This window comes from Chiloscyllium plagiosum, unplaced genomic scaffold (assembly GCF_037043375.1).
Source record: "Chiloscyllium plagiosum isolate Xiang-an unplaced genomic scaffold, Cpla_swu_hap1 HiC_scaffold_5, whole genome shotgun sequence".
In the NCBI taxonomy this organism is placed as follows: Eukaryota; Metazoa; Chordata; class Chondrichthyes; order Orectolobiformes; family Hemiscylliidae; genus Chiloscyllium; species Chiloscyllium plagiosum.
In genome coordinates this window covers 107,260,534-107,276,908 of record NW_028270143.1, presented here as the reverse complement: position 1 = coordinate 107,276,908, position 16,375 = coordinate 107,260,534, and the positions used below count along the sequence as shown (strand labels likewise).

Sequence of the window (16,375 nt, the reverse complement as noted above, 5' to 3'; positions counted from 1 at the left end):
TATGTGGTTTTGAATTTTATCTTTGTAATATATTTATGTGGTTGAAATCAAAATAATTACAATTTACTGGGATAGTTAGCAATTATATTTTTATGTTTTGGTATTTAACAGTTTTCTTTTTTTCGCATAAGGAAGTTCAGGCCTGTCATTTCAACTTGCAACACTGGATGAAGGTGGTTTGCTTAATCTGTGGGTAAGCACAAGTCATGTTACTCCACATAAAAGTCTAAGTAATTTTTATTTTCGATTGGTGAATTAACAAAATACATTAATCTATTTATAGTACAGGCCAGTAAAAGTTTGTGACTCTGGAACGTACATTTTTATTTTGGATTAACATTTGAATAATTAACTTCTGTTTGCATCAGAATATCTATAAAATGAAATTGAAAGGAAATTTACAATTCTGCACTTGAATCAACTGTATATTTATACAAGTCTCACTTTTCTCTATTTATTGAATATTTCTAACAATGTTTTAATAAATAGAACTAAAGTTTTTGGAAGGACACTCCAAATATTATTCTCAAATTCAAGTTATTTTGGTCATTATTTATTTTATTATTTAGTTAATCCAATTAATTGTTTCATTCAATTATCTATAATTTAATTCAGAATTGCTAGAAGTTTTAAAATTGTTATATTGCATTAAAATTAATATCTAATTTCTTGGAACTGGATAGTAACATTCCCTCACTGTAAATAAGCAATACTCTGTTTAAGTCCTGAACCAGTTTTTCATATTTTTGAGAGAGCTTGTCCTCTTCCAATTCTTTTGATGTTTGCTATTTCATGAGTCACATTATAAATCGTTTATAATGTTTATGGCTTTTTAATGAGCTGTCAGCTTATTCTAGTGTTTATATGAACCAAGGCTTTGATTTTGGTGGAGAAACACATTATTTAGACTAACTAGTGCTTAAACATGTGACCATGGTATCACACTGTGTGTGACCTTCACTTTTTTTTAAATGTTTTTAGTTTACAATCTAGTTTACTTGCAAGATGGAATAAGTATAGTTTTGAAGTGCAGGTTTGCAATTTGTAATTGCTTGGATGATAATTGAAGCATGGTACCTTAAAGTGAGAAATGCTGTGCTGTGTTATTTACAAAAAGGGAATTTGGTAGTAACTTGAAGAAGAAAGATATTAAGGAGTACCTGGGAAATGAGCTGGTGAGTGGGATCAAAGTAGAAGCTCAACACCATCAGGTCCTGCCCTGTACTTGGACTTTGTATCACCCACTAATGGCACACTGTACTCTCTTTAGGATGCACCGTAGAACCTTACCAAGGTTCTTTCAGTAGCTGCTGTCAACCCTACAACTTCTACCATCAAGAGTAACAACAGTATGGGTAAACTGTTATCTCCAGTTTCCCTCTGAGTCTTAAACAAATTGACATGGACGTATTTCTTTTTTTCATCTTTTTGATCCAGTAATACAGAGATTCTTTGTCTAGCACTAAATGAGAGGACTCTGAGCATAAGAACTACATCTGTTCAAGAAGTCGCAGCATGAGAATAACTATGGACAATAAATGCAAACCCTGCCGTTTGTGAAGAACCTGAAAGTTAAACATAAAAATACCTTTTTGTGTACCTGAGTCTCTGCTTTAAGACCAGGAATTAATCATTTGATGATTATTTGAGCTGGTCACTCAATTAATTAATAATGTTTTAAATGTTAACAGTTAACAGTCCAGCATAGCTTTAATAATTAGAAAGGTTATTCAATAAGATAAGATGAATGTAAAGGACACAGTGAGCCTTATCCTGACAATTTGATGTTGAATTCTTGTGTTTGTACCAGAAACTTTGGAGTCAAAGGAATGAGCCACGGGTCTGGGGAAAGAAAATTATGTGGTCTAAGTAAAAGCTGTTTTTGTCAAGATGAGAAACTGGAAGCTGCGCATTCCTCTTATGCCAATGATTGTGAAGATGAACTTTTCTTGAAATATAACCTGACTGGAAACATATAATTCTAATGTTGCAAATAGACGATGTTGCTAAAAAACAAAATACAATAAGTGCATTACGCCTTGATAGTGCAGAGAGGCAATAAGGGGGGAGAGTAATTGCGAGGTTTAGAACAGGTATTGCAGAGGGAAAAAGCCATTCCCTTTTATAGCAGAGAGATAAACAGCTTTTGGGAGATTATGGATGGAATATTGGGGATAATATTGTGATTGCATGGTTGGGGAGAGCATGGCTTGAGTGGACGATGGGATTCCTATAAAGATAGTGGACTGGGTGTTTTGATACATCAGAGTAGCTGGAGAGGTGAATTGGACTTGGAAAATTTGCAGCAGGCTATGCAATTGTGAGGGCATGAGCTGGATAGCTGGATAGTTTGAAGTTTTGTTTCGCTTCCTTGTTTGCATGCAGTACTGGGAAGGCATTTGTCTTTTGCAATCTGCACTCCTCATCTTCCAGATACCAGGTTTCCTGAGGCTGCAGAAACTCTACTAGCCAGTGTTAAAGCAGGAATAGTAGTAAAATCTCATGTTTAATATGGTTATGTGAGGAATAAGTCTTCTTGGTTGCCCCATCCTCTCCTCACAAAACCATAGACACAATTCTCCCCCTGCCGGAAATGGCCAGGAGGGCAAGTAATTGAGTGAATTGGCCCTTGAAAGATTCTCTCCCCCTTCTCAGTGTCTCAGCAATAAAGTCCTCTTGATACCAACAATTACGACACTAATGTGATCAATTTAAAGGCGTCTTAAGGGCCTCGAGTCACCAGTAATCTGAATACCTGCTTGACCAGCAGATGAGAAACCGCCAGGAAAACCAGGGCAATGGCCTCCCAGGCTTGCAGAGGAGGCCTTCATTTACTCCAGTCGGGGCAAGTTAGGCACAGATTGGAGACAAGGGAGGGGCTGCCGACAGCTGTCTCCCAGCTCTGAGACAGCATGGGGGATGGGGATGGGAATGAATGTTTGTGATATGGCGTGTGATGGAATACTCCCCACTTCCCTGGATGGATACAACTCCAACAACACCCAAGAAGCTGGTCATCATTCAGGACAAAGCATCCACTTGATTGGCACTACAGCCACAAACATCCACTCTCTCCACCATCGATGCTCAGTAGCAGCAATGTGTATTGTTTACAAATGTACTGCAGAACTTCACCAAAAATCCTTAAACAGCACCTTCCAAACCCATAGCCAGTTACATCTCGAAGGACAAGGGCAGGAGATACGTGGGAACATTACCACCCGGAAGCTCCCTTCCAAGTCACTCACCATCCTGACTGGAAATATATGGCCTATCCTTCACTGTTGCTAGTTCAAAATCATGGAATTCACTCTCTAAGGGCATTATGGGTCAACCTAAGGCATGTGAAGTGCAGTGAACAAAGAGCAAAGAAAATTTACAGCCCAGGAACAGGCCCTTCAGCCCTTCAAGCCTGAGCCGATCCAAATGTACTGTCTAAATCTGTCGGTCAATTCCTAAGCATCTGTATCCCTCTGCTCCCCACCTACTCATGCATCTGTCCAGACGCATCTTAAATGAATCTACCGTGCCTGCCTCTACCACCTCTGCTGGCAATGCATTCCAAACGCCCATCACCCTCTGTGTGAAGTACTTGCCACGTATATCCCCCTTAAATTTTCCACCTCTTACCTTGAAAGTGTGACCTCTCGTTATTGAATCCTTCACCCTGGGAAAAAGCTTGTCTCTATCCACCCTGTCTATACCCTTCATGATTTTGTAAACCTCGATCAGGTCCCCGTCAATCTCCTTTTTTCTAATGAAAATAAACCTTAACAACTCAACCTCTCTTTATAGCTAGCACCTTCCATACCAGGCAACATCCTCGTAAACCTTCTCTGCACCCTCTCCAAAGCGTCCACATCCTTTTGGTAATGCGGCGACCAACATTGTACACAGTACTGTAAATGTGGCCGAACCAATGTCTTGTACAATTTTAACATGACTTGCCAGCTCTTATACTCAATACCCCGTCCAATGAAGGCAAGCATACTATATGCCTTCTTGATCACTCTATCCACCTGTGCAGCAACCTTCAGGGTACAATGGACCTGCACTCCCAGATCTCTCTGCCCATCAACTTTTCCCAAGGCTCTTCCATACATTGTATAATTTGCTCTGCAATTAGTCTTGCCTAAATGCATCACCTCACATTTGTCTGAATTGAAAACCATCCGCCAACTCTCCAGTCTGTCTATATCCTCCTGTATTCTCTACAGTCCCTTATGCTTTCTGCTACTCCACCAATCTTCATGTCATCTGCAAACTTGCTGATCATACCAACAGTGCCCTCTTCCAGATCATTTATGTATTTTAGAAACAACAGTGGTTCCAACACTGACCCCTGTGGAACACCACTGATCACCTTTCTCCATTTTGAGAAACTCCCTTCAACTACTACTCTCTGCCTCCTGTTGCTCAACCAGTTCTTTGTCCACCTATCTCAAACACCCTGCACACAATGCGACTTCACTTTCTCCATTAGTCTACCATGGGGAACCTTATCAAACACCTTACTAAAGTCCATGTATAAGACATCAACAGCCCTTCCTTCATCTATCAACATGGCCACTTTCTCGAAGTAATCTACTAAGTTGGTAAGGCACGATCTCCCCTGCACAAAACCATGTTGCCTATCACTGGTAAGCCCATTCTTTTCTAAATATAAATAGATCCTATCCCTCAGTACCTTCTTTAGCAACTTTCCCACCACTGACGTCAGACTCACTGCTCTGTAGTTACTCAGAATATCTCTACTATCCTTCTTATACAGGGGGACAACATGAGCAACCCTACAGTCCTCAAGCACCTCACCTGTTTTTAAGGATGCCACAAAGATACCAGTCAGGGCCCCAGCTATTTTGTCTCTCGGCTCCCTCAGCAACCTGGGATAGATCCCATCTGGTCCTGGGGATTTGTCCACCTTAATAACCTCTAGCCTACCCAACACATCTTCCCTACTTATGTCAACGTGATCCAGACTAATCAAATTTCTATCTCTAATCTCAACATTCATCATGTTCCTCTCCTCAGTGAACACTGATGCAAAGTAATCATTCAGAATCTCACCCATTCTCTCAGGTTCGACACACAGCCTTCCTTTGTTTTCCTTTAGTGGACCAATCCTTTCTCTAGTTACCCGCTTGCTTATATAAGAATAAAATGCTTTGGGATTCTCCTTAATTCTGCTCGCTAAAGCTATTTCATGACCCCTTTCAGCCCGTTTGATTCCTCGTTTAAGACTTGTCCTTCTCTTCCGATATTCCTCCAGGGCCCGTTCTGTTCTTAGCTGCCTAGACCTTATGTACGCTTCCCTTTTCCTCTTGGCTAGTCGTATAATTTCTCCTGTCATCCACGGTTCATGAATATTGCCCTTCCTATCCTTTGCCTTCAATGGGACATGCCTATCCTACACTATCTTTAACCTATTTTTGAAAGCTTCCCATATACCAAATGTGGACTTCCCTTCAAATAGCTGTGTCCAATCCACATTTCCGAGCTCCTGCCTAATTTTGATATAATTGGCCTTGGCCCAGTTAAGTACTCTTCCCTTAGGACCACTCCCTTCTTTATCTACGAGTATTCTAAAACTTACAGAATTGTGGTCACTGTTCCCAAAGAAATCCCCACTGCAACTTCTACCACCTGTCCTGGCTCGTTCCCAGTAACAGGTCCAATATGGCCCCTTCCCTTGTCGGCCTATTGACATACTGCTCTAGAAAACTCTCCCAGACGCTTCTTACAAATTCTACCCCATCTAGACCTCTGACACTAAGTGTATCCGAGTCAATGTTGGGAAAATTAAAATCTCCCATCACCACTACCCTATTGCCTCTACATCTTTCCATAATCTGTTTACCTATTTGTTCTTGTACCTCACACTCATTGTTGGGAGGCCTGTAATACAGCCCCAACAATGTAACTGCACCTTCTTATTTCTCAGCTCCACCCATAACACCTCACTACACAAGATCTCCACAGTGTGCTCCTTTAGCACAGCAATGCAACTCCAACCCCCTTTTACTTCCCTCCTGTCTGAAGCATCCAAATCTTGGAACATTTAGTTGCCAATCATCATGCTCTTTTGCTGACCTTTTCCTGAGCCCTCACTGTGAGCAAGGTCTAGGGAAAGGAGCAGTGAGCATGAGGAAACAAGTAAGGGCGAAAGAGCAGTTTTGAGAGTTGGGAAGGGAAGCAACAACTGGGACAGGCTGTTTTAGAGTACCCCTGCTTATTGAAGTGCTAAACTGAATTAAGTGTGGAAGGTCATCAGCTGTAGAATTCCTTCTCTCTCCTCTCCTCTTCTCTATCTACCTCAGTGCTGCTCTTATTCTTTAAATACACTCCTTAAAACCAACCTTTTTAACCAAGTACAAATATAGAATGCTAGAGAAACTCAGCAGGTCCAGCAAGACAGAAATATTTATTCCTGCAAATCTGGTATGAATCTTCTGTTGAACTGATCTTTAGAGTCACACCAGACTGAAATGATAACCTTTTCTATTTTCACAGATTGCAGCCAGATTTGCTGAGTTTCTCCAGGATTTGGTTTGTTTCTATTTTACACTGAGTGTTTATTTACCTATCCTCTGAATCTACTTAGCTGCACAATGTCAAGTTGTGTTTGATAACACTGTTATGAAGCACCTTGGAGGTTTTTTTACATTAATAGTACTTTATAAATGAGGTTTGTTGTTGATGAGACAGTGGAAGGTGCTATATAAATTCTAATTTTTTTTCAGGTGGTGGTTGAACTCCAAAAGGCAGATCTAGCTGGCTCTTTAATTGATTTGGGTATGTATGCAATATTTAGAGCAGCAGGATAAATAGTTAAACAGAAAATCCGTTTCAAGTTTCAGAATTGCAGAACTCTCACCTTCTGAGTTAGAATGTCATGGGTTCAAGTCCTATTCCAGGACTTGAGCACATAATCTACACTTACACTTTGGTTATAGTGTGAAAGGGAATATTTGAATTATATATGAGACATTGAACCGAAGCTCTATCTGCTCTTAGTGAGTTTTGGGCGGCATGGTGGCACAGTGGTTAGCACTGCTGCCTCACAGCGCCAGAGACCCGGGTTCAATTCCCGCCTCAGGCGACTCTCTCTGTGAAGTTTGCACATTCTCCTCGTGTCTGCGTGGGTTTCCTCCGGTTTCCTCCCACAGTCCAAAAATGTGCAGGTTAGGTGAATTGGCCATGCTAAATTGCCCGTAGTGTGAGTTGAAGGGGGAAATGTAGGGGAATGGGTCTGGGTGGGTTGCGCTTTGGCGGGTCGGTGTGTACTTGTTGGGCCGAAGGGCCTGTTTTCACACTGTAAGTAATCTAATCTAATCTCTTGGTACTAAAATAAAAAGCAGGGAATTTGTTTCATTTGCATTGAACATTTACCTCTGAAATGGAAACAACAGAAACAGATTAATTGCTATTTGTGAGATCTTGCTTTGTGGCAAATTGGTTGTTGTGACTGCCTTAAATGAGTGTGGAAAGAAGGGTCCAAGTAATTCATTGGCTGCATTTAGGAGGGTGTGAAGGGTCAGGATAATGACAAGTTTGTTCTTTAGTGAAGTAGAACCAAATAGTCGATTGCTCAGTAAAAGGGAAAAAAATTTAAAAATTATATGAGTTGAGGAATGAAATTAATGATCCAAATCAGAAATTTTCAGAAGGAAATTTTTAATTACAAATTACAGAGAGAGTTGTCCTGACAGATTTTGGATTTTTATTAAGGCAAACAAGTTTTTTTTTTAGGCCAGCATTTATTTCCCATCCCTAGAGTCAACCACATTGCTGCGGGAAGAGAGCAAAATAACCTTTTGAAACTAGGTGACACTTCATCAGAGCTTTGAAAAGTCATCTAGACACAAAACGTTAGTTTGTTCTCTTTCCACAGAACTCTACCTGAACTGCTGTGATTTCCAGCATTTTTTGTTTTCAGTACAGATTCCAGTAGCTGCAGTAATTTGCTCCTACATTGCTGAGAGTCTGTTAAGCCAAACCAGGTAAGGATGACAGTTTCCTTTCCTAAAGGACATTAGTGACCGAGATGGGTTTTTGTTTTGCCAATTGATAATGGCTTCATGGTCACCATTAGACTCCTCATTCCAGTGTTTTTTTATTGCCTTCAAATTTCACCATCTCCTGTGACCAGATTTGAACTCAGGACCCTAGAACATTTCCTGGGTCTCTGGGTTAACAGTCCAGCAATAATAACACTAGATTATCACCTCCCCAAGGTGTAATAGGCTATGAGGGACAGGCTGGAAAAGTGGAGTTGCAACATCAACCAGTTGCCCTGATCTCATTGAATCTGGAAGAGTTGAATGGCCTACATTTGCTCCAAAGTCCAGTGTTCCTAAATGCTTGAGGTGAGTTTTAGAGAGCAGGACAATTCAGCCTGAATGTATGGCCACTTGGAGTGGAGTAAAGAATTAGAGGTTTGTTGCTGGAGAGTGAATGCGGCTTTAATGAATACTAGATTACTGACATTATTAAGGTGAGGTAGTGGAGGGATTTGAGATAAAAGATGAAAACTTTCACTTCAACTTGCAGGCAGTTACTGGGCCTTTGAGAGAATGGGAGCACAGGGTTTAATGTGAGCGAGCATTTGGCCTATAACAATTCTGATTAGTTGAGCAGGTTTGAGTGACCAGTATTAGAATGTTGCAGAAGTCTAGGCTTTTATTCCCACTTTCTCTGACCCATTGGGTTTACTCTAGATATCAATAATCCAAGACACTTCTAACAATGGGATGTACCTTTTGGATGTAGGTTTGCTCACTGAGCTGGAAGGTCCATTTCCAGACGTTTCGTCACCCTACTAGGCAATATCTTCAGTGGGCCTCAGGTGAAGCACTGCTGATAATTCCTGGTTTCTATTTATGTGTTTAGGTTTCTTTGGGTTCGGGATGTCATTCCCTGTGGTGAAGTCACTTCCTGTTCCTTTTTTCAGGGGGTGGTAGATGGGGTCTAACTCGATGTGTTTGTTGATAGAGTTCCAGTTGGAATGCCATGCTTTTAGGAATTTTCGTGTGTGTCTCTGTTTGGCTTGTCCTACGATGGATGTGTTGTCCCAGTTGAAGTGGTGTCTTTCTTCATCCATATATAAGGATACTAGTGAGAGAGGGTCATGTCTTTTTGTGGTTAGCTGGTGTTCATGTATCCTGGTGGCTAGTTTTCTGCCTGTTTGTACAAAATACCATGCAAGGACTGTAATAAACACTACATTGGACTGGGACAACACATCCATCCTCAGACAAGCCAAACAAAGACACGCACGAGAATTCCTAGAAACATGGCATTCCAACCGAAACTCTATCAACAAACACATCGAGTTAGACCTCATCTACCATTTCCTGAGAAAAGGAACTGGAAGTGACTTCACCACAGGAAATGACATCACCAACCCAAAGAAACCCAAACATATAAATAGAAAGCAGGAATTATCAGCAGTGCTTCCCCCTAGGCACATTGAAGATGTTACATAGTAGGGTGACAAAATGTCTGGAAATGAACCTTCCAGCTCAGTAAGCAAACCTACATCCAAAACCTCAACCTGAGCTACAAATCTTCTCAAAACTTGCTAATGGGGTATATCCAATTCTTTATTAAAGAAGTACGCTACAAAAATACTGCAATAAAATCTCACCCATACAATACTTACAATCACAAGTGAACCCACTTACTTGGATTTCTCCTAGGATGAGACTGAAATAAGTGAATCAATTTACTCTTTCCCAACCTCCAGTCACTGGTCAGTTGACCCCTCCTGAACTAACTAACTATGCTCTGAGATAAGCTTTCATATACCTTTCTAGAATGACTGTTGGCCAGCAAATGATCAGTTTAATTATGAGTAGACATCACAAATTTGAGAAGATTTGTAGCTCAGGTTGAGGTTCTGGATGTAGATTTGCTCACTGAGCTAGAAGGTTCGTTTTCAGATGTTTCGTCACCGTATTAGGTAATATCTTCAGTGAGCCTCTGGATGAAGCACTGGTGGTGTAGCCTGCTTTCTATTTATGTGTTTGGGTTTCCTTAGGAAATGATGTCACCACAGGAAATGACATCACCAACCCAAGGAAACACAAACTCATAAATAGAAAGCGGGCTACACCACCAGTGCTTCATCTGGGGGCTCACTGAAGATGTTACCTGGTATGGTGATGAAATTTCTGAAAACGAACCTTCCAGCTCAGCGAGCAAACCTACATCCAGACATCACAAATATGTCATGTTTTCGATTACTAGTTTGATTAGTTGCTTATTAAGGCTTGTTACTGTCTATCCAAAAAGAGGCTTATTTCTTGGTCATAACAAGCTTTGACTTCAGCTTTGGCTTGTTCATGCTGTTAACACCCTTAATGTCATCTAATTCACTGCATATTTATACAACACAATTCTGTGATCAACCACAAACTTAGCTGATAAATAGACCATATTATTAAATTGATTCTTTTTCAACAGAGCAGCACGGTGGCATAGTGGTTAGCACTGCTGCCTCACAGCGCCAGCGACCCGGGTTCAATTCCTGCCTCAGGCAAATGTCTGTGTGAAGTTTTCACATTCTCCCCGTGTCTGCGTGGGTGTGCAGGTTAGGTGAAGTGGCCATGCTAAATTGCCTGTAGTGTTAGGTGAAGGGGTAAATGTAGGGGAAAGGGTCTTGTTGGGTTGCTCTTCGGAGGATTGGTGTGGACTTGTTGGGCCAAGGGCCTGTTTCCACACTGTAATCTAAACAAGACTCCAGTGATAATTCAGTTCATTACTTAACACCTAATCTAAATACAAACTTATTAGTTCAAAGTACAAAAATAAATTAAACCAGTAACTTTTTAATCATTAGGTCTTCACATGGATTCAAAGGTGTCTAATTTTTTTTGTTTGTTTTGTTTTCATTTAAACCAACACAGCAAATGTTAGCTAATTTCTAACCTCAAAAACCTGAACTATTGACTTGGAGAGGGGTAACCTGAGCACTCGGCATTTCAATTCCTGCATCACCCTAAGCTGGCAGTTCTAGTCGTTGATAGAATCAAGGACAAAGGCAGCTAAATGTAGTCATGGCCAAAACGATACTTTCATAAACTAATAAATTCTTTATTTATATTTGCATCAGTTTTCACACTGCAAGACACCATCAGCACACCAGAATTTCAAGAAAGTCAGGAGGAGAGATGAGTATAGTGGCAATCATTAAGGAGAGGGTGCTGGGGAAGCTGAAAAGTCTGAAGGGGGATAAATCACCCAGACCAGATAAACTACATCCCAGAGTGATCTTTTAGTAATCACTAGAGTCAGGGATTACTAGAAAATGGCTAACACCCCTGTTTAAGAAGAGAGGGAGGCAGAAGACAGGAAATTATAGGTCAGTTAGCTTGATCTCGGTCATTGATAAGATTTGAGAGTCCAATATTAATGATGAGATTATGGAATACTTGGAAGTGTATGGTAAAATAGGGCTGACTCAGCATCACTATGAAAAGGGGAGGTCATTTTGACAATCTGTTAGAATTCTCTGTGGATTTAACGAGCAAATTAGACCAAGAAGAGCCAGTGGACGTAATCTATTTGGATTTTTTTACAGAAGGCCTTTGTTACAGCTGCGCAGGAGGATGCTGAATAAGATGAGAACCCAGGAGGATGCTGAATAAGATGAGATAAAGGGGCCTTGTTAGAATGGCACAGGGGCCAGTGTTGGAATCACCACTGTTAATCTGGACCACAACATCCAAATTAACGATCTGGACGAATGAACTGACGGCATTGTTGCTAAGTTTGCAAATGCCACAAAGACAAGTCTTGAGAAAACAGGGAGACTTCAGAAGGACTTGGTCAGGGTAGGAGAGTGGACAAGGAAGTGGTAATGGCACACTTTGTGAGTTTATGCACCTTAAGAATAGAGGTGAACAGGGAAAAGCTTCAGAAATGTGAAGCACTAAGGGACTTGGGAGTCCGAGTTCAGGATTCTCTTAAGTTAATATGCAGGTTCATTTGGCAGTTAGGAAGGTAAATGCAATGTGAGCATTCATTTCAAGCGGGCTAGAACACAAGATCAGAGGTGTACTGCTGAGGCTGTATAAGGCTCTGGTCAGACCGCATTTGGAATATTGTGAGCAATTTTGGGCCCTGTATCTTAGGAAGGATGTGCTGGCATTGGAGGGGGTCCTGAGGAGGTTTGCAAGAATGATCTTGAGGACAAAGGGCTTGCTATATGACTGGTGGTGACTCTATGTCCATACCCCATGGAGTTTAGAAGGATGAATGGAGGGATTTGATTGGTCTGAATAGAGTAGACATGATGAAGCTGTTTTCTTTAGGTGCGACTAGGACCCAAGGGGACTGCCTCAGAATAAAGTGGCAGCCCTTCAGAACTGAGATGAGGACGAATTTCTTCAGCCAGTTAATCTGTGAAACTCACTGTTGCAGAGGTCTGTGGAAGCCATGTCATTGAGGGGAACCAAGGCAGAACTAGATAGGTTCTTGATTGGGAAGAGAGTCAAGGGTTTTGGGTAGAATGGGATGGATAAACATATCAGCAATGATCTAATGGCAGAGCGATTCAATGGGCTAAATGGCCTAATTCTCCTCCTATATCGTATGGTCAAAGAGTCATACAGTCTGGGAAGAGACTCTTTGGTCCAACCAGTCCAAACTAAACTAATTGCACCTGTCTGCTCCCGGCCCATATCCCTCCAAAACTTTCCTTTTCATGTACTTCTTCAAATGTCTTTTAAACTTTGTAATTGTACTCTATCCGCCACTTCCTCAGCAAGTTCATTCTGCATTTGAAGCACCCTCTGTGTGAAAAATCTTATGATTTATCCAAGCTAAGATCCAAGGCATGCAACCTGAATACAAAGCTCACTTTTAAAGATGCCATTACTGAACATGGAGTGATTGGTCCTTGCTTCCTGAGACGTCCAGGAGTGTAGTATGTACAGGGAAGGACAAATTTAGAAACCTAGATATACCTGAACTAACCATCTAGGCAGAGGAAGAGAGTTATTGCCTACATTTGACAGGTAACAGCAGTTGCTGTTAGTTTGATGAGGACATAGGATAAATGAGGAGGATAAAAAGCAACGATCATATGATATAAATTAATCCATACTCCTAATTAATCTTGATGAAATACTGCCTTTGATCTGAATAAATCTAAATAAAAATCTTTGTCTTTTCTCTTGATTCAGGCCTTATTCCTGGTGGGAAGATAAAGTTGATCCACAGCTCTTCTATTGAGGTGAACAGGTAGGCTCAGGTGGCCCAATTCTGTGACAATGCACACTGGTTGTGCAGTTGATCTTACATTATTTGAGGTATGCACTTCAGGCCTGTTGATTCCTTAAGCACAGATGGGCATGCCAATTATAAACTTGCATTCTTTTTCACAAGCCTCTCTTGGAAAAAACGCATTTAAAATTAGCTTGGCAAGAATAATAATCAGCCAATATAGAGTATTTCATCTTGAAGGGAAGTGTTACATTTGGGTGATGTAAATTTATTTTCCTGCTGCCTTTATTACCCTGGTGAAGCCAGACAGTGAGACTAATGGTGTCCTCCTGTGTTGTAAACCTCTAGATTTTATTGATTAAAGCTTCAGTAATTACAATTACGTCCCTTTTATAACTTCAAATTTAAAATTATTTTGACCAACTGTCATGTTTATGTTAAGAACATGCAGCTTTCTGTTTTTCTATTCATTGTTAAGTGAATATTGTCTGGCACCTCCTCACTCACTCCTGAAAATTCAGTTTTTAACGAGAAATTTCCCCTCCCCTGAGAATAGACAGATTGAACATAATTATTTATTAATACCCTGTTTTATGGCCCTACCTTCCCAATAAAAATGTTTAAATGGAACAGGACTACATTTGATTTATTGCATATATAATTGAACAATCCTGCACTGTTCTTGGCTTATTTTTCTTCACCTGCTTAACTTGAAAATTTACTCAACTATTAACTTATTGAATGCTCTTTACTTCTTGAAAGTTGGAGATCGTGAGGACTACAGATGCTGGAAAGTCAGAGTCAATAAAATGCGGATCTGGAAAAAGCACAGCAGATCAAACAGCATCGGAGGAACAGGAGAGTTGATGTTTTGGGCACAGCCCTTCATCAGTACAGATGAAGGATCTTGCCCGAAATGGTGACTCTCCTGCTCCTCTGATGACGCTTGACCTGTGCATTTTTCAGCTCCACATTTTTATCAACTTTTTGAAAACCACTTGGTTTTCTCTCACTTTACTTTCAATACTTCTTCTAAAGTACATTGACCTCTGAGAGAGAGGAGGGGACTGTTGGTAAGGTTAACTTGCGGATCACCGTGTCTCAAAGCGAGGGGCAAAGTCAATTTTCAATGATGCAGGAATTGAAGCAGTAGAGTTGCATCGTTTCATCGCAAACCGGTCATACTGCCAACTGAGCTAAGTGATAGAAGGTATTTTGCTTGTTTTGGTTTGAAAAAAAAAACAGAAAATATGTGAAAAGAATGAGCATTCCTGAATTAGTTTTGAACTTGTTTCTCATAATGGACTACTACATGCATTTTCATTCTTCAACTCTGGACTTCATTCATGCTGATCATTTTTTTAGATTAGATTAGATTACTTACAGTGTGGAAACAGGCCCTTCGGCCCAACAAGTCCATACTGCCCCACCGAAGTGCAACCCACCCATACCCCTAACCTAACACTACGGGCAATTTAGCATGGCCAATTCACCTGACCTGCACATCTTTGAACTGTGGGAGGAAACCGGAGCACCCGGAGGAAACCCACGCAGACACGGGGAGAACGTGCAAACTCCACACAGTCAGTCGCCTTATCTTATTTCTTAAGATAACTTTTTGCTTATATATTTTTAATCTATCCTTATATAAATTAGCAAGAATTTAAATGAAGTTGTTTCGATCATAGCCTTCAGCTTCCAGGAGTTTATTGATACTATTTTTCTGTTGTGTTTTAATCAGCTTTCTCCCAAGAAATCTTATGCAGCTAGGACCTCCTCGGACTCTGAGTATCAGGTTTCTGCCTTCTGATCCTAATCATTTCTTTATTGGAACAGATACTGTGAGTAATTGTAAAAATAAGTGCAGTGCAATGTTTTGTAATACAAATTGAAACTTCTTCCTTTGCACTTGCTGTAGACATATCTTTTGCTTCTTTGTTTTTAATCTCGCCAATCGCCAATTTACCCCAGCCAAAAAGGGAAAAAAATGGTTAAGACTAAAATTGGGCTCTTGAAGACAGAAACGGGAATATATTATGGGGAACAAAGAAATGGCAGAAGAATTGAATTGATACTTCAGATCTGTGTTCACTGGGGAAGACACAAGCGATCTCCCTGAGGCAACAGTGGCTGAAGGACCTGAACTGAAGCGGATTTATAGTTGCCAGGAATTGATGTTGGAGAGACTGTTAGGTCTGAAGGCTGATAAGTCCCCGGGGCCTGATGGTCTACATCCCAGGGTACTGAAGGAGGTGGCTGTAGATATTGTGGATGCGTTGGTGATTATTTTCCAGAGTTCGATAGATTCAGGATCAGTTCCTGTGGATTGGAGGGTGGCTAATGTTGTACCACTTTTTAAGAAAGGAGCGAGAGAGAAAGCAGGAAATTATAGACCAGTTAGTCTGACCTCAGTGGTGGGAAAGATGCTGGAGTCTACTATAAAGGATGAAATTACGACACATCTGGAGAGCAGTAACAGGCGAGGACAGAGTTAGCATGGATTTATGAAGGGGAAATCATGCTTGACTAATCTTCTGGAATTTTTTGAGGATGTAACTCTGAAGATGGGCAAGGGAGATCCAGTGGATGTAGTGTACCTGGACTTTCAGAAAGCCTTTGATAAAGTCCCACACAGGAGGTTAGTGAGCAAAATTAGAGCTCATGGTATTGGGGCAAAGTGCTGACTTGGATTGAAAATTGATTGGCTGACAGGAAACAAAGAGTAGTGATAAACGGCTCCCTTTTGGAATGGCAGGCAGTACCTGTGTACCAGTGGGGTACCGCAGGGATCAGTGCTGGGACCGCAGCTTTTTACAATATATATTAATGATATAGAAGATGGTATTAATAGTAACATTAACAAATTTGCTGATGATACAAAGCTGGGTGGCAGGGTGAAATGTGAGGAGCTTGTTAGGAGATTACAGGGTGACCTGGACAGGTTAGGTGAGTGGACAGGTGCATGGCAGATGCAGTTTAATGTGGATAAATGTATGGTTATCCACTTTGGTGGCAAGAACAGGAAGGCAGATTACTACCTAAATGGAGTCAAGTTAGGTAAAGGGGCAGTACAAAGAGATCTGGGTATTCTTGTACACCAGTAAATGAAGGCAAGTATGCAGGTATCGCAGGTAGTGAAGAAGATTAA

General features: G+C 40.9%; 1 protein-coding gene across 6 annotated transcripts in view; it reads left to right on the top strand.

Moving 5' to 3' along the window:
- Window positions 1–16,375, top strand: part of dync2i1 (dynein 2 intermediate chain 1) — a 106,787-nt gene that overhangs the window by 78,216 nt on the left and 12,196 nt on the right. For 5 of the 6 annotated variants that reach the window (XM_043690684.2, XM_043690685.2, XM_043690683.2 and 2 more), the window contains 4 exons: window positions 132–193; window positions 6,741–6,792; window positions 13,188–13,245; window positions 14,969–15,068. In XM_043690684.2, coding sequence (XP_043546619.1) covers window positions 132–193; window positions 6,741–6,792; window positions 13,188–13,245; window positions 14,969–15,068 — 272 coding nt within the window. The remainder of the gene's footprint in view (window positions 1–131; window positions 194–6,740; window positions 6,793–13,187; window positions 13,246–14,968; window positions 15,069–16,375) is intronic. The other variant, XM_087987556.1, reaches the window with a different exon arrangement.